Source organism: Pongo abelii, chromosome 10 (assembly GCF_028885655.2).
Source record: "Pongo abelii isolate AG06213 chromosome 10, NHGRI_mPonAbe1-v2.0_pri, whole genome shotgun sequence".
Classification (NCBI taxonomy): domain Eukaryota; kingdom Metazoa; phylum Chordata; class Mammalia; order Primates; family Hominidae; genus Pongo; species Pongo abelii.
Window position 1 is genome coordinate 69,174,712 of NC_071995.2, and position 25,876 is coordinate 69,200,587.

Sequence of the window (25,876 nt, forward strand, 5' to 3'; positions counted from 1 at the left end):
GATGGCTGCCCATGTGCTTTTCCTCATGGCGCTAAGTTTATCCTGAGGTAGAAAAAAGGGTCTTTATGAGACACTTCAGCAGAAAGTTCTGTCATTTCCCTGACATCCTTCTTTTCTGTGTTTATGCTCATGTTTTTCCTTCCAAAACAGCTACCTCTGTTTTTTCACTAATAAAAAATTCAGCTCTTTGCTCTGTCTTGATTCTTTGTCACTGGCTTGAGATAAATATAAACCAAGCCAATTTTATATAAGTCAAGCTGGTTAATGTTGTCCTGGCAGACACTGGCTTTTGTTCAGGGTGAGAGGCTGATGAAGCGTGAGTCAAAACGTAACTAAAGATGCTGTCTAGCTCTATTAATTCATTCTTATCCCCAGATGTGGAGGAGCACCCTCTCAAGGACAACAGTTCCCCTTTAATACATTCAATATGTGCAATTTTTTAACAGACTAAACACCAAATTTGTTTACCAGAAGCACTGGGAGGGAAAGAAAATACCAACAGGAAGTAAAATTAAAATAAAATAAATTGCAGGCTGCACACACATCTTGAAGAGGCCACAGCACCCTGTAAGTAGGTGACTGTTAATCTCTGTGCTTAATTATGAGTCCCAAAGTCAGACTTCAGATTCTACAGGATGGAAATTCTGCACATCTTCAAATGCACTTCTTGGGCTCACACACCAGAGCTCCAGGCCATTAGGAAGTCAGTTACAGTTATCAGTAGAAAACAATAAGTGAAATCCTGATGGACTAGGATGTTACTAAAAAACTGCCACACCCGTCTCCCACCCAATTTCTTCACCATGGTGAGAAACAGAATGTGGAAGGCGCTAATTGCCACTGTGATTCTCTGGGCTCCCTAAGGGCAGAAAGCAATTTTAAAAGGAAAAGAACAACAGGAGAGAGGGGAAAAAAAAAAAAAAAAACAGAGATAGAGTGAGAAAGAAACTTTCAGAAAAGCCACCCACCGCAGCAAAGAAAACAGAGCAGACGTTAATTCCCTTTTCATCTTTCTTTCCACTAGGCTGTGTTCAAAGGCATTCAGCTGCACCATGGTGAAATAAGTTTTAGTAGAAAATGCATTGTCTTAATTGCTGGCTTAATAATCTCTCAGTAATTATCAACTTGGAATCAAAATTCTTCTCAGAGAGGAGAAACTCTCTTTATGTGGGCAAATACCTTAAAAAGGCTCTAGCAGTAGAAGAGGCAATCCTTCAGTGGCAAGAGCCCAGAAAACAAAGAACAAATAAACGGCTCTGAATGTGTTAGAATAATAATTTGCAGGGATGGAGCCCCAGAATAGAAGAAGGGAGAGAAAAGAATAAAAGCACGGGAGCCAGGAAATGGTGCCAGGGTGGCATTATGTTCCGTAAAACTGACAGAACAATCCCCACACACTCGCTCCTCCCTCTTCCCCCAACTCTTTCCACATTTGTGATACTGTGGCATGGAACAGATACCACACATGTGGAGTCCAATAGCTGGAGCCAGAATTAACCATACGAAATACACTTCCTCCAGACCTGTAGATCTGGGTAAGAGCTTTGGCACTGGGCACGGAATGGTGTGTGGGGGAGGAAAATGGGTCATGTTAATCTTATACATATAGCAATAATCTGGACAACCCCAGAGAATTACTGAGTTTCACCAAGTTAGATCAGCCACTACTGGCAAGTGGTTACCTTCACTGCCAGTTGCCACAGGTAAATAACAAGTACCCTTGTACCTTGTTGCCTTTAAAACACAGATTCAAATTATTCTTCTCCAAGAAAACTTCTCATCTTCTTTCCTTTTGGAACAACCACATTGGGATTAACTAAATTATTGTCAAAACCTTCTACTATAAAAATTATTCTTCTTGGTGAGAAGGAGAGGTGGCCTCTATCCTTAATATAGGCCTTAAACAAATGGTGGCCTTAAACAAATAGGAAAGGAGGAAAATTTCCACTTTGGCCCCTTCCCACCTGCATCTCACTGAATTTTTTTGAATTTTTGAATAACACCTCCTCGATTCTCTAGAAAGATTTTTCCACACCTAGCACAGTGCCAGCCACATAGTAATTTTGATTGATTGAATTGAATTATAAAATCACATAACAGCACAAGTGATTACATGAAGCAGTTAAGAAAAATGCTTTAGACATGTTTATTACTATTATTGTTATAACTTTCATTATTATAAATGAAATAAACTACATTGGGGAAAGGGTGACTTGTTTTTGTATACTTACCTCTTGAGAGTCATTGCTTACTCGTACCCATATTGCTAATGCTAGGATCAAGATACCACATAGCTGCAGAAAAAAACAAACAAACAAAAAGAATACAATTAGGATCATATGAAACTCTAATTCCACACCCTCCCATCTATCCGGTGACGGTAGTTCATCATCGACTATACTATCACAACCTGGAAGACATAAATGAGACATATTCATATACAGATCATTGTTGAAATGTTATATTGCAATGTGTAAGTTTGATGAGAATAATTCTATTTCTCATCCACAACTCACTCATAGGTCTATGGACAAGAAGTTATTTCCATTAGGCCTGGAAAGATCATTTTTCCATGTAACTCTAGCCCTGTGTTTCTGCTAGATTTTAGCATACAAAAGACAAGTCACAACAGTTTAAAGATAAAATATCCTTATCATGCCTCCGGGCTTGTTTCTGAGAAGCTATGTTGGACCAGGAAAAAAGGGAATGACTGAATAGTCACCATTCATTTAAGATTCGACAGGAAGGGAGATGTTGGGATAGACGGGGAAAAAGTAAAACATATGACAAGATGTGCAGTTAAGCAACAAGGCTATATAATAATCAACACTTTTTGAACCCAAATAAACTCTCTTAAAAACAAGCTCTTTTAGGTGGTAAAGTTTACTCACAGAGAAGAAACAATGAAAGACAGAACTTAAAGTCGTAAATTCCTTTAATGACTTTACCAGATTATTTAATTTGGACCAATGCCAACACAATAAAATGTAAAACACATTTTACTTTAGTGTAAGGAAAACTCTTGTCATTCAGGGTTTAAAAAAAAAAGTTATGCATTGTGGCTTCAAAAACAAAAATCAAAGATCTATTATTAGATAGAGATGTTAAGAGCTGTGTCTGGTAACATACCAGACACAGCAGGCCTTGGAGGACTTAGTAGACAATTCTGACCTTGCTGTGCTCCAACAGACAAATGTCCCTGGAGCATCATTGCTTTTGTGCATGGTTGAGACATATGCCTAGAACCCCAAGACAGCACTTTTAATGGCTTCTCATTGAGTGTGCAGGGGAAATAGAGTCAAGGGCTCTGTTAAGGAATAGGAAGCACGAGTAGTTGAGTAACCATAGACTCTGTGCTCCCTAAAAGACCTTGAAAATAATCTAGGTCTAAACCTCTCATTTCGAATGGAGAAATTGGAATCCTGGGCGCTAATTATTACATCATGAAAACCCAGAGCAATTCCTAACCAACCTGTCCTTACAACATACTTCGACTCCTACAAAATAACTAATGCAATTAAAAACCAAAGCTCTTTAACCGCCAAATAACCTATGCAATTATCTCATACACACACACACCATAAAATACAAATGATTAAAAAACACAGCTTTCGTGTTTGAAAACTTCCCTTACTTCTCTAACCCTGAGATTTATAGCATCCTTTCAGAAAATTCTAATTTCATTTGCAAACGAAGACAAATGCTTATTTTAGCAGTTCTTTGTTAAACAGTTTGTGAGTGATAATTTATGTCAAATGATAATGAGACCCTCTGGGATTTTCAGTAATTTAATACCAACTTAATTTTTTGTTTGTTGTTTAGTTTGTTCACTGATTATCTTCTTTCATTTTCTTCTCTTTTCACAAGCAGATTCATAATGATTGGCTTAATAGTCATTCTGGCCTTTATCTGTAACTAATGAGCCTTGCAGCTATTATGAATAGCACTCTTTCCTGATATTTGTTAAACTATCAATGAAAAAACTTTAAGAATTCTTAGTAAGAGCTTAGTAAGAACTCAGTGTGATATTTTTTAAAACTTTTTTTTGTTCAGGTATTACTATTTACTTTTTCAAGGTATTTAGATATCAAATCATTAATAAATCTTATTAAATCAATCATATCTGCCCCTCAGATAGCAACTTTTAGTCTTCTCAGCCACTGAAAGTTTTCTGTAACATTAACATTTGAAAGAAAGAGTACGCAATTGTTTCAGAAGTCAAAAATATTTTGCCCAACTAATCTTCAGAATCAGACAATCTTTCTCAGGAACTTTGAAGCTGGCCAAAGTATCATTTCCACCCTTAACTCTATCTTTTCTTCAAACTTCATTTTAAAAATGAAACAAATGTTTAGAGTATAGCATTCTCATCTGAGTGGAGAAATTCCCATGTAAATATCAGTCTAATATCATAAAATTATTCATAACTTTGTTGAATGACTTTGAAAGTAAATTTATTTTCTATCAAGAATGACCATTCTAGAGTCATGAATAATACTAAACTATTTCATCCCATTGTTAAAAGATTGACCATCATAATGATTCTTGGAGCCCTTTACCAAGTTTAGCTTTTAGAGCTTTTCCCCTAATGTTTTCATACTATTTTAAACAATTAAAAGTATAAATTAATTAATAAATGCCTGCTCTCTACTTTCTGTTGATAACACTGTAAAAGTAAAATGGGTTAGTATGGTGGTTCCAGAACCCTGCGGAATTGACTAGGCCTACCTTTCCCCTGCTTCTGCTCTCTCTTTGAAGAGAATTGTTGTGGTTTTCATTCAGCTTTCATGGAACAGCCATCATTTTATGGAATTTGGATGCAATTGGTCTGAACTAGCATCCTAAGAAATTAGGCAATTTTGATATTTGCTTACAATGGACTGAATTGTGTCTCCACAAAATTCATATGTTGAAGCCCTAACCTCCAATGTATCTGTTTTTGATGATAGGCTTTTAGAAGATAATTAAGATTAAATGAGGTCATGAAGATGGGGTTCTAATCTGATAGAACTGGTGACCTTATAGGAGATAAATCTTTCTCTCTCCACTCACACCCAGGAAAAGGACATGTGAGAACATGAGAAGATGGCCACAGAAAGAGGGTCCTCACCAGAAACTCAATTGGCTGGCACCTTAATCTTAGCCTTCCTAGCCTCCAGAACTATAAGAAAATTAATTTCTGTTGTTTAAGCCACCCAGTCTACAGTATCTTGTTACGACAGCCCAAGCAGACGACTAAGAATAGGCAGATGCTGAAGACCATAAAATATCAGGGAAAAAGGGGGGGGGAAGATACCATCCAGAACAAAGATAAATGGTAGAATGTTGATTTGTCCTCTTCTTTGATAATGTGTCTCCAATCATCCCTACTTCTTCCCTCCAAATTGTACCCTTTTATTTGGGTGTTTATTGAAGTATGTTTGGAGAATGCTGAAAATGCTGTGTTAGGAGGAGGAGTGGATTTTGAACTACATCACTACTGGTCCCAAAATGCACACCTTTTAGGTAAGCTTAAGAAACTCTTCTTGTGCTGCTCCTGAGAGGATAAAAAAGAATAAGAAAATATGCAACTGGGGATAACTACAAGATTTGTTTTTATGATAACCACAGAACACTAGAGGCAACTCCACGATTACAGGGAACAAGGATTCTGAAAGCCCTAACATACTAGGACTGTACTGCTGCTGCTACTGTTATTGTTCATTTTCAAATTTCTTCTTTTACTAAACATTTATTTAAAAGTCTTAGTTCAATTGTATTGTGGTAAGAGAATGCAGACTGTAGGATTGTTACTTGTGAGTTTCTTTGCATTTCCTTCATCAATTTCTAAAGATTCAGAGATACTAGAAAAGACAACAAAGTCTCAAGAGGGTACAAAGTTTATTAGAAATTTATTAAATATACTTTATTCATTAAATCATTTAGATCCTCTGTATCCATGTTTTTTCTTTTCCTTCCTGAGTTATCAAAAACTGAGAGGCAGGTTAAGTTGTGTTAAGCTGAATTAATGGAGTTTGCATTTACTATTCTGTATCTCTAACAGTGTTCCCTCCATATAATCCAATAAATGCTATTTAGTGTAATCAGTCTTTGGCTTTAGCGCAGAGTAAATGTTACTAAATTGTTATTTTCTATTACATCTCTTTCCAAATATCCTTCCAATCTAGATTTGAGATAATAAAAAATATAACTATTTAGATATGTGACTTCTTTATTTCCAGACCTAAAATGGTTAGCCATTTAACCATGATTTTCCCACGTTTCAACTATCCATTTTTACTTATACCTTAATCATTTTGGATCTGTTTCAGTAAATTTTACAGTGTGAATACCTGAAGATCTCTTTCTCTCTTATTCATTTGTGAAAGGCTCTGAATACTCAGCAGACATTGTTCCATTGTCTTCTGACTTTCAGTGTTATAATAGGAGAAGAATATCACCAGCCTTATTTTTGTTCATGCATTATTTGCTTGTTTTCTTTTTTGTCAGTTGTATCTAGACATTTGTAAGATGTTTATTTATCTTTTAACTAAATTAGTAGTTTTCTTAACATTTATTTAGGCATAGATGTCTTCTTTCATCGGGGTAGATCAGGCACTTGCCATCTGCATACAGGTATGTTTTCAGCTCCACAAAATTTCCATATATTAATTTGATTATTATTTGTGTTCCATTTATTTTGTCCTCTTTTTCAGGAGTACCGCTTATTTTGGGTTTCCATTCTCTGTTGTCTGTATCTATTATCTTCTTTCACAACATCCTGATTTCTTATTTGATTTTCCTGTGGGAGAGCTTATCAGTTTGGGATTCTATGTCACTGTCTTTATTTAATGTGATCTCTACAGTGAAGTTTAATTCTGCTATTATGTTTGTAGTTTACTTGCAGTCCTTACATATTTTATCCATGTCCCTTTTTATCTCATCCCATTGTTTTCCAATAAACGTTATCTTCTCTTACGGCCTCCATTCACTGTTTCATGAGAGGTTACTTTCTAGCATCACATTGTGGATACCAATTTCTACATACATTTTTTCAGGATTCTAGAATATTTATTTCAGGGATGTGTGCTCATCCTCTAAGTCTTCAGGGTAGCAATATCTTTCACTTGTCCAACAGTATTTTTTATTAGGTCTTATGCTAAATTTCCTTGAAGAAGATGAGACCAATTCTGATTTAGAGTTCATTCAGAGTAGAATGTGCTGAGGCAGGTGGATCACCTAAGGTCAGGAGTTCAAGACCAGTCTGGCCAACATGGTGAAACCTTGTCTCTACTAAAAATACCAAAAAAATTAGCTGAGTGTGGTGGCACATGCCTGTAATCCCAGCTACTCAGGAGGCTGAGGCAGAAGAATTGCTTGAACATGGGAGGTGGAGGCTGCAGTAAGCTGAGATCACACCATTGCACTCCAGCCTGGGCAACAAGAGCAAAACTCTGTCTCAAAAAAAAAAGAGTAGAATGTGCATTCCCTTTACAAGCATGGCCTAATGTAGTTCTGATCTACTAAGCCTCATGCAATATTAGATTTTCTGATGCTGTAAACCAGCAGAGTAAATTAAAATCTTCAACTTTTAGCAGACTCTGCAATCATGGTTTTTAAAAAATCTTCAGCCCCATATTGTTGCGGGAAGTCAGGGACCCCAAACAGAGGGACCAGCTGGGGCCGCGGCAGAGGAACGTAAATTGTTAAGATTTCATGGACATTTATCACTTCCCAAATAATGCTCTTATAATTTCTTACACCTGTCTTACTTTAATCTCTTAATCCTGTTATCTTCGTAAGCTGAGGATGTATATCACCTCAGGACCTTGTGATAATTGTGTTAACTGTACAAATTGATTGTAAAACATGTGCGTTTGAACAATATGAAATCAGTGCACCTTGAAAAAGAACAAAATAACAGTGATTTTAGGGAACAAGGGAAGACAACCATAAGGTCTGACTGCCTGTGAGGTCGAGCAAAAAGAGCCATATTTTTCTTCTTGCAGAGAGCCTATAAACGGCTGTGCAAGTAGGGAAGATATCGCTAAATTCTTTTCCTAGAAAGGAATATTGATATTAATACTCTGGGTAAAGAATTGCATTCCTGCGGGGAGGTCTATAAACAGCTGCTCTGGGAGTGTCTGTCTTATGCGGTTGAGATAAGGACTGAAATACGCCCTGGTCTCCTGCAGTACCCTCGGACTTACTAGGATTGGGAAACTCCATGCTGGTAAATTTGGGGTCAGACCGGTTCTCTGCTTTCAAACCCTGTTTTCTGTTGTTTAAGATGTTTATCAAGACAACACATGCACTGCTGAACATAGACGCTTATCAGTAATTCTGTTTTTGCCCTTTGCCTTATGATCTTTGCTTTTGCCCTTTGCCTTGTGATCTTTGTTGGACCCTTATCAGGAGTTTCTGATTTTGTCCTTGTCCTGTTTCCTCAGAAGCATGTGATCTTTGTTCTCCTTTTTGCCCTTTGAAGCATGTGATCTTGTGATCTACTCCCTGTTCTTGCACCCCTTCCCCTTTTGAAATCCTTAATAAAACTTGCTGGCTTTAAGGCTCAGGTGGGCATCATGGTCCTACCGATATGTAATGTCAGCCCCAGCAGCCCAGCTGTAAAATTCCTCTCTTTGTACTCTTTGTCTTTATTTCTCAGCCGGCCGACACTTATGGAAAATAGAAAGAACCTACGTTGAAATACTGGGGGCGGGTTCCCCCAATACCATATGAATGGTGTTTATTGTATTGAGTGTTGATATGGTTTAGCTGTGTCCTCACCCAAATCTCATCTTGAATTGTATCTCCCATGGGACCCAGTGGGAGATAACTGAATCATGTGGGTGGTTCCCCCATACTGTTCTTGTGGTAGTGAATAATTCTCACGAGATCTGATGGTTTTATAAGGAGAAACCCCTTTCGCTTGGCTCCCATTCTTTCTTGCCTGCCACCATGTAAGATGGGACTTTCATCTTCCACCATGATTGTGAGGCCTCCCCAGCCACATAGAACTGTAAGTCTATTAAACCTCTTTTTATTTATAAATTATCAGTTCAGGTATGTCTTTATCAGCAATGTGAAAACAGACTAATACAAGTGTTAAGTGTACACTCAATGTGTCTCCATGGTTGCATTCATGTGCATCTTTTTTTTTTTTTTTTTTTTTTTGAGATGGAGTCTCACTCTGTCACCCAGGCTGGAGTGCAGTGGCGCGATCTTGGCTCACTGCAAGCTCCGCCTCCTGGGTTCATACCATTCTCCTGCCTCAGCCTCCTGAGTAGCTAGGACTACAGGTGTCAGCCACCATGCCCAGCTAATTTTTTGTATTTTTAGTAGAGATGGGGTTTCACCGTGTTAGCCAGGATGGTCTCGATCTCCTGACCTTGTGATCCGCCCACCTTGGCCTCCCAAAGTGCTGGGATTACAGGCATGAGCCACCACGCCTGGTCCCATGTGCATCTTCTAACAAGCACTCAATATAACTGCTGCAAATTCTAATTTTTAAATAACTCTAAATTTAGGGAAAATAAATCAACCGCATTGTTTTCCTCACACAAACAGGGCCTCAGTAACCACTAAAAGCCTACATTCATTTAACTTCAAAACATGTGGAGAGAGATGAATGTTCAGCATTTAATCTGTATCCTGATGTTTCTGAATCAAAAAATGACACATATTCAGTAATATTCTTACCATATTGTTTCAAAAGTATAACATTCATATAAGTAACAGCTGTAGACCTGTACATCCATTTGAAAAGCCTGGGAAAAATACAAATGACAGCCCACAAGCCACAGGGCATTATATCAGGAAGTTATAACTCAAGGTAATATGCACAGACAACATGTATCCTATCTCCCTACCTTGACAAATGTGCCCACTTAATCACCTGGAGGAAAAGGTTTGATTTAGAATTCTCAGGGCATTTGAGCAGGGAAATTTGGGTCCTAGATATTCAAAGTGGAAGCCAGACTCGGGGCTGACATATCCCTCTACTCCTGCATATGCCTCACCCTGTGAGATGAGAAGAGGATCAGAGTAGGGCTAAAATTATATTTACCTTTTGAAAGCCCATTATGTATAAAATACTGTCACAGTATATTCTAATAGTTGTAAATGAAAAAGCAATTACGATGTCTGGAATCAGGAAAAACATGTTAATTGCGCTATTATTGATGGTCAGTCCTTGGTTACAGGTTTTCATAAAATAGCTTAGTTAATGTTTCAAATTAATCCTGCCAGGTAAAATGATCATTTTGATTTTACAAATGCAAAGACTGGAGCACGGAAAAGCCAAGTGACATGTTCCAGAACAAGAAGGGGTAGATTCAGGATTGAACTCTCAGTCAGTCTGTTTACAAAATCCACTTTTTCCCCATTCCCTTAATTCATGATAGAAGAATTTCTGCCTTATCATATTCTTGCTATCTTATTTCCTCTTCGTTTTAAAACTCAACATTTAAATTTATTCATCACTATGCCAAATAGTTACATATTTCTGCTTCATAAAAACACCTATAAAATACTGGTTGAAATGTATTTTTCTTAAACATTTATCTAGTTAATTCCTACTTCTTTATATATATTAACTTATTTAATCATCACCACAAACCCATGAGGTAGATACTACTACTATCCCCATTTTTACAAGTGAGGACAAATAAAGCACAGAGAGGTTAACCAATTTCCCCAAAGAAGCACAGCTACTGATGAAGGAGCTGATGTTTATCCTGCTCTATCAACCAGTGGACTCTAATGCCTTTTGTTGCTGTTTTAGCTCCATGCTAATTATATAGGGTCAGGCAACCACTGTATTTACAAAATTCATACACTTCAGCAATTGTTAGGTCTTCATTTTGAAAGATTCCATCAACAGACACAATAAGATATAATTGTGTCCTATTCCTTTTAGTGTACCACCATCTCAGGGTTATGTCTGCTTTGCCTCCAATCTTTTAATTGCTCTCAGCACATCTAATCTCAATAAAATACAATGATGAATATGGAAATGCTGGATCCTGGACTCTCTCCAAGTTCAGACTTCTTTCTGCTCTCTTCAAACCTCCTCATGCACTGGCTTCCTTCAGTTAATAATACATTCAGCTTTACAATTTGGCTCCTCCCTATGACTCATTTGGGATTGATAGTGTACCTCATTGTTCTTTCCCTCATTAAGAACTGGCCTCTCTATAGCTCCCTGTCTCTGGTCATTATTCCACTGCATCCACGAGCCAAAGGCCCCATGTTTCATACTTACTCAGACCCCTAAAGCACCATAAGCATCTACAATATTCCTAGGCTTGAACTATCTGAGAGGAGCATTAAAAAATTGGGCCATTTCATCTATTTTTGAAACAAGACTCAGGGAAATAGGTTTCGTACCTATAATTTATCTATTATCTGCAGCACCTCCAGTTCTCTAACTTGCATCAAACTCTAGCATGAGTGATCAGGAATAACTTTCACTTTTACATGTTTTTCTTCAATTAGTAATCCTAACAAATGGAAATCACCATATACTTATGGGGCATATCTCAAGTTGTCCCCCAAAAGAACCTGGTCTGTTTAGATTAAATGACCACATGCATATCTAAGAGATATTTTAACATCTGGCTCTACTTTGCAAAGGCTCAGTTTTGCAAGTTATACCAGAAAGAATGCATTTGAAAACATAAGGCCCTGGGCATCTATAAGAAAACCACATCAGTGGGGTCATTAAAATTTTTACTTAAGTAAACATTAGGAATGTGACAAATTGCTAATTTCCTATGAAGGATTGTAAAATTCCAACTGAGAGCTCAGAGCTGAGCATAGAAGGGAGAGTAGATATAGGAACCTTCCCTAACCTCAGAGATTCCTCCTGCTGCCTATATTTGAATTTAAAATATTGATGTCACCTCGTGACTAAGAAGTTATCACTGGTTTTTACAACTGTTGCTCTCACGGAAAGACTCCATTTCAAAATCTCTTATGTAGAGATTGTAAATCCCACCACATATGCTGGTGGTAGGAATCACCAAGGCACGTTGGTTAGAAAGATCTAACTGAAATCTACAGCATCAGAAAGACTTGTCTCTGTTATCAAAGACACAAACAGATAATGTAACCATAAAATAATCAGAGCTCTGGCCAGGCGCGGTGCCTCATCCCTGTAATCCCAGCACTTTGGGAGGCGGAAGTGGATGGATCACCTGAGGTCAGGAGTTTGAGAGCAGCCTGGCCAACATGGCAAAACCCTGTCTCCACTAAAAATACAAAAAGTTAGCCATGCATGGTGGTGCGTGCCTGTAATCCCAGCTACTCGGGAGGCTGAGGCAGGAGAATTCGCTAGAACCTGGGAAGCAGAGGCTGCAGTGACCCGAGATCATGCCGCTGTATTCCAGTCAGGGCGACAGAGCGAGACTCTGTCTCAAAATAATAATAATAATAATAATAATAATAATAATAATCAGAGCTCCCCAGGAAAGCAATGATAATATCTGGGTGTGGCACGGTACAGACCTCTACAATCTACCCTGAACCCTATCAAGGTAGGTAGGTAAATAATCCTGAATCTATAACCTACCCCTTCCTAGACTGTTATTTTGATAATTTAGATCTATTCCAACTTTCTGATTAGCTGTTTAATGAAACACTGACCTCTGATGTCTTCATAATAGCTATTAGCACTTTCCAGGATGTTTTAATACAACAAAGATATATTTTAACTGTTTCATAATTTGAATATTGCTACTGGTTTGAGTGCTTTGGAACACCTTTAATAAAATATGAGCCTTGCATTTATTAGCATATTAATATTTTGGTTTGTTTAAATGTACCATATATATTCTGTATTACATAAGGAAAACAATGACGACAGCTCTTTAAAGACAGATATCAGAACTTGGTGGAGAAATAGCTGATTCGAGGTCTGGACAGGAAATAAGCAAGTGATCTGGAACATGTCAAACCAAATACTAAGGAGGCTATCAAAGTTATTAGGATCATTTCAAAAGAACTTGAGTTACCTTGAAGAAGCTCCTGATGGCCAGAGATGGAACAAATTGCACATTAATAAGGGTAAACATTGTAATGGAGCCGATCTATTGTTTCATAAGGATACTTAAAGAAATACTAACTTATCACTGTTGGATAATATTAGTAACTTAACTCATCACTTACAATCTGGTAAGTAAAGAGTAAGAAAGAAGTATTTTATGCCACTTAAAAAATATTAAAAATGGGATACCCAGGTAATGAAACAGTAAATGAGAAGTTTCTCCTTATAGAAAGTGTTCCAGCTAATAAATAAAGAAAAGTTGATGAAACTAGAATATCATCACTTTGAACCTCTTAATGAACTAATGATGGATTTTGGCACTTGACCATCAACGGCTACGAATGTCACAAAAGAGGGACACAATCAAACATCCAGTGCCTCCTCATGAAAGAATTCAAAATCACTTATGATTGTTGTGCGAAAAAAAAAAAGGACCTTGAATTGTATCAGGCTGCACCATAGGTATGCAAATAGCAAAATCCAGACTCTGTGCAATGTGATAAAACAAACAATACACACCAGTGCATAAAATTTCAGTAGGGAGAAAAAGAGATGTTGACTGGGGGAGAATCAACAGATTAAAATAGACATGAAACATACATTAACCAATCACAAAGTGTGGACCTTATTTAGATCCTGATTCTAACAGGAACATTTATGAGGTAGTCGGAAATTTCAGCCCTGAATGGGTTCAAATTTGACAGTTTGATTAAAATTGTCAAATCAATTTGACAATTGATTTAAAAAATTCTTATTAAGTTTTTAAAGTGTAATAATGATATTGTGGTTACATTTTTTTTTTTTTTTTCTGAGATGGAATCTCACTCTGTTGCCCAGGCTGGAGTGCAGTGGTGTGAGCTCGGCTCACTGCAACCTCTCCCTGCCAGGTTCAAGCAATTCTCCTGCCTCAGCCTCCCAAGTAGCTGGGACTACAGGGGCGTGCCACCACGCCCGGCTAATTTTTTATTTTTTAGTAGAGGCGGGGTTTCACCATACTGGCCAGGCTGGTCTCAAACTCCTGACCTTGTGATCCACCCACCTCGGTCTCCCAAAGTGCTGGGATTACAGACGTGAGCCACCGCGCCCAGTTGTGGTTACATTTTTTCAAGAATTATTATGTTTCAGAGATATATGCTAAAATGCTTACAGACAAAATTATATATCTGAGATGTGCTGCAAAATAATATGGGGTGGGGGAAGTGAATACAGTATAAGTGGAGAAAGATTGGCCATCTTTCTGTGGCCACCTGGGCTGGCCAATGGAGTTGATTACCTATCCTATCTTCTTTTGTGAATATTCAAAGTTCTCCAAAAAAAAAACAAACAAACAAAAAAAAACCAAAAACTAGAAACAAAACAAAACCAAACAATACAGGTCTTTCTTTTTTTGTATAACTTACTCCCAATGTTTAATCAATTTAAGTATCTCAAGGGAAGAAATGTATCAGAACTAACTAAAAAACTGGCATATATGTAGCATGAGCTACATTAAATATTTGCAAAAGCAGCCCATTTTTTAACCTAAAAACAGCAGCCCATTTTTTTGCCTTCTTTATTTTACTTTTTAAAATATTTACTTACTTATTTAAAATTCACCAATATATCCATTTGTACTCATTAGCACTACTGATCGTTGAATGGAAAATCAGTCTATACAATAAAGCTGTATTCATGTAGTTAAGTTTAATTAAGTTCATCATTATTTTAATAGAACAGAAATACAGCAACACATAGGTATGAAATGTCTGTTTACTAAAGATCAGGTACAAAAACAAAACCAGAGTTCTTTCATCCTTGGAGTGGATAAGGTAGCTTTTAATCCAGTATACAAAATACTTTTTTCATTTAAATACTTTGTGCTATTTCCACTGATTGACATTTAAACAATCTTTAATTGTACCATATATGCTAAAAATGATAAGGTCAATTTCCCAACATCCCAGCCTGCTCTTTTCATACCTTGTTTTTCCATTATCCATTGATAGATGTCACTTATCAATTTGTTGGTTATGGTTATGTCTATGTCAATGGGCTTTCAAGAGAAACATAACAAATTGCTAAAATACAAATCCTGTCAATTAAAATGTGGGGTGATGACACATCAAAATACTGACTTTAAAATGCCAATACATATATATATCCACTGTCTTAGTTTGGTTTTCTTATGATTTAGGAATTTTATCATTTCCTCCTCAAGTTTTTCATGACCCATTTTTTTTGTCTTTGAGGCTCTGAAAATGATCTTTATCGTCCCACACCCTGCGATTCACCTGTTCAAACCCAGAGGTGAAGGGCGGGAATCAGGACCCGGGCTCCGGATGGAATCAGACCATGTTTTTACCACAGTGTCCTTAAATTAGGGAGGCCTGCTTGATATACAACTAAGGAAAATTGTCCTTTAATTAAGGGGCATTTGTGTTCCTCTGTGATTGTTTTTGCAGCAATATCAAAACATTTATGAAATGTTTATCCTCACATTCTGAAGTGCACTTTTTTGAGTCATTGGCTCATTTTCAATTACTGAAATAACCAAAGAAAGAACAAACAAATCCAAACAAGTACATGGAAAATACATTTTCCCCCTTCTCTTATTTCTCTAGTGTACAGTCTGTTCTTGTTTATGATATTTATATCAAGATCCCCTTTCTTGCATAAAATTGATAATTAAAAGGAAAACACTTACCCAGAACAAGAAGTTGAAGGTAAACATAGAATATTTTATACAGCCACTCACACCTGCCATTTCGGAAAAGGATTAGCAATCCAGATGCCGTGAATTTAACTATTCGTTACAGGCTTGTCCTGCAATATGCTCTGGAGCAACTTGCCTGCAGAGATTTCTGTACCCACGGCTTCAGAGCAGAAAGAGAAAGCAAAGAAGTAGAGGGAGGAATAAAAAGTTATTAAACTGGATAAAAAATTAACCCACACATTTAAATATCGCAAAGGCTATTAACTCACACATTTAAATATCGCAAAGGCTATTAACTCACACATTTAAATATCGCAAAGGCTATCTCCAGGCAAGTATGTTCCTTTGCTTGTCATAGCTCCTGGGGCACTGGGCCAGGATATTTATGATCCTTTCTCAAAAACTGCCTCCTCTAAAGTAAACAGATATCAAGTGAAGGGAATGGCACTGGATCAGGCGAGAGAATGGCACAGTGCTAGTAAGTTCTTAGCTTTCAGAAACCACTGCCTGACTTCCCCGCCCTCCATTTCAACTATGGGGAAATAAGGTTGTTTTGTTCTGAGTTAAATGGACATTGTATCTCTACTCATTTTTGCATTGCATTTTCTCAATACTACAAAATTTCTTCTAAATGCAATAAAATGCATTTAGAAATCTGCAAAATATCAAAGCTTAGACATAGCAACCTGTTATCATTAAACCCAGAATAGTAAAACAACCATTACATATCTGCCCTCCAAAACATCTAAATTTATTTCAAAACAATTCCAGAGCTGCCGTAAATGCACCACAGAAATTGCAGAGGGAGAGGCAGCCTTGCCTATCATGATAAGACCATTTGCTTTTTATCTTTATTTCTTTATGATATAAAAGGAAAGATATCATAAAGTGGCACTGACTGCCACATTGTGTTCATTTTATAATGCATAGTCATTTTGATAGCTTGGTTTGTTTTTAAGGTGGACACTGTAATTTCCTTCCTCTGATAAATTATGTCTAGCAACAGCTGTTCTCCACCAACTCAGTTTCTGGATTCCAGGTCCTCTTGGACAAAAAAATTCAAAACGGGAAGGTGGTCATGGATCAGTGACCATAGATTTTACTATTTGTTTCTAGTGCTAATAGAAGGCAGCTGTCTCAGGTAAAGGCAAAATTCTCTGACATAATCAGGGAGGTGTGGACTGCTTTGTGTAAACAGCCTGAGTCATGTTAGTTTCCACATCCTGCCTCTCAAAGGGAGTTCTTCTCCCCCTAAATAAAAGAACCCTCTACTTTAAAAGGCTGTTGAGAAAATTATTCTTTAGAATCTTTGCTAAGTTTTACACAATAAGCAAGCATAAACTCCTTACAAAAGAAAAATATTATTTCTAATTTTCACTGCCATACAATGTTTTTGAAACAATCCTACTCCCTGACTACATATACAATATATTTTAATGCATTATCAACAATAATATTTAGTGTTAAAGGCCAAATTTAGGATTAATTCCAAAAATAATGGCTTAATATATAAATCATCACTAAAATTGTTTGTGTTCTGTTTCCTACTAGAAAATGGAAATAGTTTCACAACCTTCTATTGAGATATTTTGTATATAGAATAATCCATGGCTGAAAGAATAATTTCAGATTGAATGAAAACCAAAATTGATTTATAGTCCCAGAAATGATTATTTATCAGAGGCTAAAATTAAAAAAAAATTTACAGATTTCAATGCTGCTTTGTTGACAAGAATGTATTGAATGCTACCAAATTTTAGTTTGAAATAGATATTTTGGTGGATGCTGAACAACCTTAAGAAGAATCCTGTGTAGTCTTTAGTTGAATCACTCTTGAACTCTGTAACACAAAAATCAATGGATGTGTTTATACAGGAGAATGACTGTGTAATAGAACTCCCTAGTCCAATTCAAAACCTATATGAAACAGTTCACTCCTGGAAATTCCTATTCCTATTAATGTTATAATCACACAACACTCTCCCAGGCTGAATTTGTACAGGTATTTTGTATTCCTCTTTCTTTCTATCCAATCACTCTTACTGGTCTGTGTAGCTCCTAAATTACTATCAAAACTGTTTCTTCCATCTCATCCTTTTGCATTTCCCTATTCAGTCCTTTATCATTTCTCACTTGAGCTGTGTCAATAGAATGAGAATTAATTTCCCTGGCAGTCTCTCCCAGCTCCTCTCTGCCTTAGCACTTTAAAATTCTTTTTGAGAAATACTTATTGATAAGGTAATGATAATGATGAAAACCCAATCTAAGGATATTTTCCTTTTACCTACAAGATAAAGTTCAGAGTCCTTAAAGTAGCATTTACAGCACATGGCAAACAAGTCCTCCACCCACTTCCCAGAACTTTGTCCGTCCCCTTTCTTCCTAGGCAGCCTCCACTTCTAGGCTCCATAACCACAGAATTATTTCCCAGGCCTATAACACACCTTTGGATTTTATGCCTTGTTCCTTCTGCTTGGAACATCCTTTCCCACCTTCTCTATTGCAACATCCCTGTGGAGCCTTCCCTTCCTCATCTTCTGCCCCTACTCTGGGCAGATTTACTTGCTTCTCAGTCCTCAAGTCCATTATTATTTAAACAGACTTTAATCTACAATTGCCACTATATCACATCTATTTGTGTCTCTCCCCATTTGATTCTATATACCTGAAAAGCAGAAATCTTACCCTATTCACCTCTGTACCTACAGTAGCTGTCATTAGAGCTACAGAGATTTGCAATGGCAGCCAAGCTCCTCAGAAAGTTCAACTAGTGATTTCCTCACTAGGTTCTCTAGGGAAATACCAATATGCTACCTCTGCCTTTAAAAAATTTATTAGGTAAAGAAAAACAGTTTATTAATTTCAGGACTTGTCAGAGCCTTCAACTTTCTAATATTCAAGGAGGTGATATATAGCAATTCTGAAATGAATATAATCTCAGAACATATTTTTGAATGACATATTCAGGACCGGTGTTACAGAACATACATACACACTTACAGAAGCACTGTTCTAGACAAACTCTCACTCTTACACCTGAGAAAAGAGCAGCATAGGCAGATTGTGAACCAAGTTCACAAAACCGGTTAGATCTCCTTCTAGAAACAAGGTCACAGGATTATCAGATCAGTATTCTGTCTACTGGCGTCAACAATCTCTTGAGTTCTGTAGTATGAGAATGAGTCATTTACTCATTACTCATTTAATGTGTCTTAGATATTGAGAAATTTTCATATAACAGATATTTTAACAGTGGTGGGAGGTTGCAGGGGTTGGAAATTGTCAGTAATAAATCTTAGACCCTGTGAAAGACCAGGCCAGTAAGGAAAGAAATGGAGAGTGAAATATTACAAGAAGAAATGACAATCGAGGGAAAGAACAGAGGGAAAGTCTAAGTAAATTTAGATGAAGTTTTTCTAATGTTGCCATCATGCCAATTACTATTCCTTGCAGCAAATGCACAGAGTAAGGCAGGATAATGATTCCAATTTGATTAATTGTGAAAAGTCGCCATGAGGCAGTCATCAGTGAACTAGATTTTGATAGCAGTATGGGAACCCATGCAGGGAAAAGAAAGAGAGAGAGACATTCCTTATGCTCAGGGCAGAGGAAAGTGCATGAGTAGTACCATCAAATACCCCACAGAAAACATGGCATTTTCTCCAAGACATCAGGCAAACCAGGCCTACATTTGGGACTTGAACCAGAAATCATAGATAGATCACATTTTCATCATGATATCATCTTCTCCTCCATAAGATAATATTCAAAAATTTATTCAACTGATGTATTGAATCCTTACCATATTCCAGGAATGAGACTAAGTGCTGGAAACATAGTAATTTATGAAACAAGATAAAAATCCCTGCCTTCCTAGGCCTTACACCATGGTGAAAAGGTAACTTCTTTGCCTTTTTGTTTCCAACATCTCATTCGTTACCCAATATATTTGTCCTTGGAGTAGACAGTAAAAAAGCAATTCATGTATTGTAGAGAAAAGATTATTTTCTCTCTTGCCTTTTATACTCTCCCATTATCACTGTCCCTCTATACTATTTGTTTTTCATGACGTTGTTAATAATCAATTCATGTTCTCTAAGGCTAACAGCAGCAATAAAAACATAATGTTGAGATTTCCCTTCCTTATGACTGTACTGAGGGGTGTGTATGTAAGGACATGAGATACACTCTGAACAATTTGAGTGAAGAGATTCTGGTGCTTTTAGCATGTCTCATTTTGAAAAACCTTTTTTCTTATTTTTGGAAAGTTGGAGTTCTCACTTTGGGGTTTTATGGTCTCTTTTACAGGAGCAAAGCCTTGGCTCTTGTGCTCTAGTCCCATTCTAGCCTTCCTGAGACCAATATTCTTCTTCTGCTTTCATGTGATCCCAATGCTCTGTTTCCTACCCTCTGTGCTTATGGAGCCTGGCTCATAAAAACCTTTTGTGTATTCCCACTGGAAATGCACCAGATAGGAAGCATCCGGTATGGGAAAGATGCCTCTCCTCTCTTTGCAGGACATTTTAAAGCAACTGTCTCTACTTAGAGTATTAATTCCAGCTCAGAACTAAAGTAGGGGTTAGAATCGTCATTGTGAAGTAGCAATACAGTGTTTATAGAAAATGGATACCCAGTATTCAACATTCTTCCTCTTCTATAGATATTTTATTCTGAAATATTAATGACTTGCACCTGGACATAAATTTACCATATAGGACACATAAGGAAAAATATGGAAATGTGTATGAAAGAAACAGACTTTAGATCACCAAAATATGTGTGTATAAGGAAAATTGAGGCAAAATGGTGCAGTGATTAAAAATGCAGTTTATAACCATGGCAGATTAGAGATGCTGTGTATTCTTATTAAGCCTCACTATGGCATTTATACTCCTTTTACAGCAGGTTAAGAGGCCAGCTGCTGGGTAGGAACCAGGGTCAGGTCCTTGGCTTGGCAGCCCTGAAGCTCCACTTTGCCAGCTTTTCCAGGGGTGATCTGCTTCTTGGGAAAGATTCACCTTAAATGCTCTCACAGGAGCCAGAATGTCAATTTCCTACTTTATCATGAGAAATGCACCCATCAGACTATCCATCCAGCATAAGACAGTAGCTGATCAGAAAACTCTCTCCCTGAAAAAAAAAAAAAACAGCACAGAAGCCAGAGCCATACACAGATGGTGTCTTGGGGCATACATTTGGCAAAGGGGTCAGTGTTGCCAAGATATGATATGCTGACAAGTCTAGAACCACCCCAGGGATCCAACAGCCAAACCTTCCAGAAGTGTTCAGCGGTCTTAGCATCCTCTCCCTAAAATTGCTGTGATACACCACCAAATTCATTCTTCTTGAGGTTGCCTTCTCTGTACTCCATTCAGTCCCTGCCCTCTCTGTAGTCACATCTATCTCCGGATAAGAGTCCATGCTAATTGACTAGGTTTCCATTTACCAGACTGTAAATACAATTCAGTCCTGCTTCCAAGGTCACATTTTAATTGCATTTTAGATACTTCTAAAATTCTTCACTCACACAAAATTGATCACTTGGTTCATGCCTATAGATTTTACTAGTTGATTTCTCAGAAGTCGATCTTATTTTTCTTCTCTCTAAACCAGGACTCGTGCCAATGCACAGGCTGCAATACTCAACAAGAAAACGGAGAATACAAAGCAGGGCTTTGTAATCACCACGTCAGGATCATTGAACAGCCTATTTTTGTGCTTTATTATTTGCCTGGTTGTTTGCTTTTTGGGTTTAAAGTTTAAATGCCGGCCTGCTTTTCTCTGAGTTCTCTCTGAATCAGTTCTTTGTTTGCCAAGTTCACAAGGTACACATTAACTATTAAACATGATTAGGTTCTAACCTGGCTTAACACTACTTAACAGTGGTTAAGAGGTAGGAAGGTGAGTGGAGCCCACCAATACAGAAGAAAAAAAAATAGACTAGGGTGGCGATATTAAACACTTGTATGAGACACCAGCTTCTCAAACTGCAGGAGCAAACAAAATGTTACACTGAATTTAACACAGCCTTGTCCCATGACTGGTCAGAAATAAACATAGACACTTTACTCAAAATGCTAATTAGGATCTCACAAGTGACTAATTCCGAATTACAAACATTTATTCAGTCTCACACAGTGGGAATGTATGGCATGGCTATTCTAGTTCCCAAGGAAAAATAAAATAACAGGAAGTCATTGTAAAAGGTCATTTATGAGGAAATCCCAAACCTCCATTTCACACCTTTGTAAGAAGCAACAAAATGTATCCCAAATAAGCTCAGGTAGAAAATAACTCAATCTCTGGTTTGAAGGAATTTCTCTGTAGCCACAGAGAGGGATATTTTAGGTTTTTCTTGAGTACTTGGAAGACCTGATTTGCCCTTAATGTGAGAAGAAAACGAAAAATAGGGATATCCCAGGAAACCTGTGGCTGAATGCCTGAACCATGGTTCCCTAAAAGAGAGAGCAATGGCCTGACTCCATTTTCCTCCACTGTTGTCCCAGATGAATGGACCATCCCAATTTTAATCACATCAAATAAAAGTGTATATCTTTAAACATACAATATCCAAATGCAGTCTTTCCAGAATTCAAGGATGGAATACACCATTCCTCTGAGAATTCTCTTTTGGTTCGTTTCTCCATTTATGATCAGGCATTAAAGAGTCCTTCCTAGTAATTATTTACTTATTAATATCTGGTTGATTCAGAAATTGCCTCACCTATAAAGCCCAAACATGTGAGAAAGTCAGATTTTTTTTAAATTAGGCTACCCTTGAGGGTTATTCAAGTGCCTTTAGGTCAAACAAAGCCCAGAGATTGTTTTGCTTTACACGGAGTCACATTGATCTTTTATGTACACGAATCATTCAACCTTCAGAAACTATTCCAAAGGAGTCCTTACTGGTTTGGAGGGTTTTTATTAATTATGGAAAAGGCCCAAACTCTTTCTGCATGCTAATTTATTTATATCATATTTCTACTTGAGGCTTCAGAGAGCCAGGGAATTCCTGTAAGTGCTCCGCTGTCTTTCCTCCTCACTCTTCATGCTTTCTTGAATACATGAGTGTGAATAAGTAGTGTTAAGCCAGAAAGACTGGCCTAGCCAAGACCCCTCAAGAAGGAATGTGCAAATCTGGGAACACGTTCCAGAATTTCTTGCTACCAGCACAGAACCTGATGTATAAGAAGTATCGGCCAGACATTTCAAGTTTCTCAAGAATCACTGTATTCTCAGCCAATCTCCTAAGGAGCTCTCTGAGAAGGAAATAGTTCATAAAGCAATTCTCTGTGCAGTAAAAGATTATGTCACTCCCTACCTTTGAACCCTCTAATGGATTCCCATCACAATTAGAATAAAATCCAAAGCCACACAAGACGGGCCCTTGGCTGACTCATCAACCTCATTTTTGCCCTGTTCTCTCCCTTACTCATGCTGCTGCAGCCACAGTGGACACCTTGCTGCTCCTTCGACTTGCCAAGCCTGTCCTAACTTAGGGGCTTCCCATTTCCTCTGTCTTCCCCACCAAATCCTCTTGTGTCTGGAATTGGTGGGTTCTTGGTCTCACTGACTTCAAGAATGAAGCCGACGACCCTCGTGGTGAGTGTTACGGTTCTTAAAGGCGGCGTGTCCGGAGTTTGCTCCTTCTGATGTTTGGATGTGTTCCCAGTTTCTTCCTTCTGGTGGGTTCATGGTCTCGCTGGCTCAGGCGTGAAGCTGCAGACCTTCGCCATGAGTTTTACAGCTCTTAAGGCAGCGCCTCTGGAGTTGTTCGTTCCTCCCAGTGGGTTCGTGGTCTCAATGGCTTCAGGAGTGAAGCTGCAGACCTTCGCGGTGAGTGTTACAGCTCATAAAGGCAGCGTGGACCCAAAGAGTGAGTAGTAGCAAGATTTATCGCAAACAGCTAAAGAACAAAGCTTCCACAAAGTGTTCCACAGAGCTAAAGAACAAAGTGTGGAAGCGGACCGGAGCCTGTTGCCACTGCAGCTGGGGCAGCCTGCTTTTGTTCCCTTATCTGGCTCCACCGGCATCCTGCTGATGGGTCCATTTTACAGAGAGCTGATTGGCCTGTTTTACAGAGAGCTGATTGGTCCGTTTTGACAGGGTGCTGATTTACAAACCTTGAGCTACACACAAACGTTCTCCAAGTCCCCACTAGATTAGCTAGACACAGAGCACTGATTGGTGCATTTACAAACCTTGAGCTAGACACAGGGTGCTGATTGGTGCATTTACAAACCCTGAGCTAGACACAGAGTGCTGATTGGTGCATTCACAATCCCTTAACTAGACATAAAGGTTCTCCAAGTCCCCACCAGATCAGCTAGACACAGAGCGCTGATTGGTGTATCCACAAACCCTGAGCTAGACACAGGGTGCTGATTGGAGTGTTTACAAACCTTGAGCTAGATACAGAGTGTTGATTGGTGTATTTACAATCCCTTAGCTAGACATAAAGGTTCTCCAAGTCCCCGCTAGACTCAGGATCCCAGCTTGCTTCACCCAGTGGATCCGGCACCGGAGCCACAGGTGGAGCTGCCTGCCAGTCCCACGCTGTGCACCTGCACTCCTCAGCCCTTGGCGGTCCATGGGACCAGGCGTCTTGGAGCAGGGGGCGGCGCTCGTCGGGTAGGCTCCAGCAGCCAGCGCAGGAGCCCAAGGCGGAGGGCGGGGGGGCGTGGGGGCGTGGGGGCGTGGGGAGGCTCAGGCATGGCGTGCTGCAGGTCCCAAGCCCCGTCCTGCGGGAGGCGGCTAAGGCCCGGCGAGAAATTGAGCGCAGCGCCGGTTTGCCGGCACTGCTGGGGGACCCGGCGCACCCTCCGCAGCTGCTGGCCGGGATGCTAAGCCCCTCACTGCCAGGGGCCGGCGGGACCGGCCGGCCTCTCCGAGTGTGGGGCCCGCCAAGCCCACGCCCATCCGGAACTCTAGCGGGCCGCAAGCGCAGCGCAGCCCCGGTTCCCGCCCGTGCGTCTCCCTCCACACCTCCCCGCAGGCTGAGGGAGCGGCTTTGGCCTCGGCCATTCCAGGAAGGGGCTCCCACAGTGCAGCGGCGGGCTGAAGGGCTCCTCAAGCGCAGCCAGAATGGGCGCCCCAGGCCGAGGAGGCGCCCAGAGCAAGTGAGGGCTGCGAGAGCTGCCAGCATGCTGTCACCTCTCACTCTTAGCTTGAAGAGCTAGACAGTTCATCCTCTTCATTGTATTTCATATCTCTTTATCTGTTGTTTCCTTTTCTGCTTTCTTTCTGGAATGTCTACTTCAGAAGGTCAAGGGCACTTTTTGTATTGTTCACTGCCATATCCCCAAGGCTTGGAATATAGTAAGCTCTTAATAAATATTTCTTGAATGAATAACTGAATAACAAGTTATCTAAACATACTAATTCATTTTTAAATAACAATAGCCCCTGTTTGTGTTCACCATTGCATTCCTACTGCCTAGCAGAACGACTGGCAAATTATAATCATCACTATGCGCTGGGAGATAACGTTGCAAAAGAAAAATAAAGTTCACACGGCTCGTACGAGCATTATATTCAACCAACTTGAGATGGCAAACAAATAAATACATAAATAAATATGAAAAAAAAAAAAAATACCAGAAGGAGAAGAATGGCAGTATCCTGTGCTAGAAAGTGAGGAAACTACTTCACATTAGGTGTAACTCTGATAAGGTAACATTTAAGCTAAGTCCCGTCTGATAAGAAGGCAAAAGCCATGCTGAGATCTACCATGAGAGCATTCCAGACAGACAAAGGTAATAGCACAAAGCCTCTAAGGTGAGCAGATACTGAGTATGCTGGAGAAAGAAGGAGAGCATGTACGTAGCATAGTTATGGAGACCATGGTATGAGATGAGTTTCAGAGAGGAAGTTCTTCAGGCCAGATCCTGTAGAGAGGTGTAAGCCAAGGAAAAGATAATAAAGTTGATTTAAGTGGTATTGGAGGTACAGGCAGATTTTAAGCAATGAAGTGACACAACCCAGTGTTCTAGGCAGAAGATGATGGTGAGTGGCCTAGGGTGAATGTAGTGTAGAGGAAGAGAAGTGAATGGATTCAGGATATGCTTTAGAGGTGAAATCAACAGAGAGTGAGAGAAAGAGAGGAACATGGATACCACCCAGATTTTAACTTCAACAACTTTGTTGATAGAAAACTGGGG

At 38.9% G+C, this 25,876-nt stretch overlaps 1 protein-coding gene across 37 annotated transcripts in view; it reads right to left on the minus strand.

The window, feature by feature from the left end:
- Positions 1-25,876, minus strand: part of TSPAN8 (tetraspanin 8) — a 293,681-nt gene that overhangs the window by 18,076 nt on the left and 249,729 nt on the right. For 34 of the 37 annotated variants that reach the window (XM_054526571.2, XM_054526566.2, XM_054526569.2 and 31 more), the window contains 2 exons: positions 15,708-15,876; positions 2,232-2,294 (listed from right to left, as the gene is read on the minus strand). In XM_054526571.2, the coding sequence (XP_054382546.1) occupies positions 2,232-2,294; positions 15,708-15,767 (123 nt within the window). In that variant the 5' untranslated portion in view covers positions 15,768-15,876. 37 annotated transcript variants of the gene reach the window in all.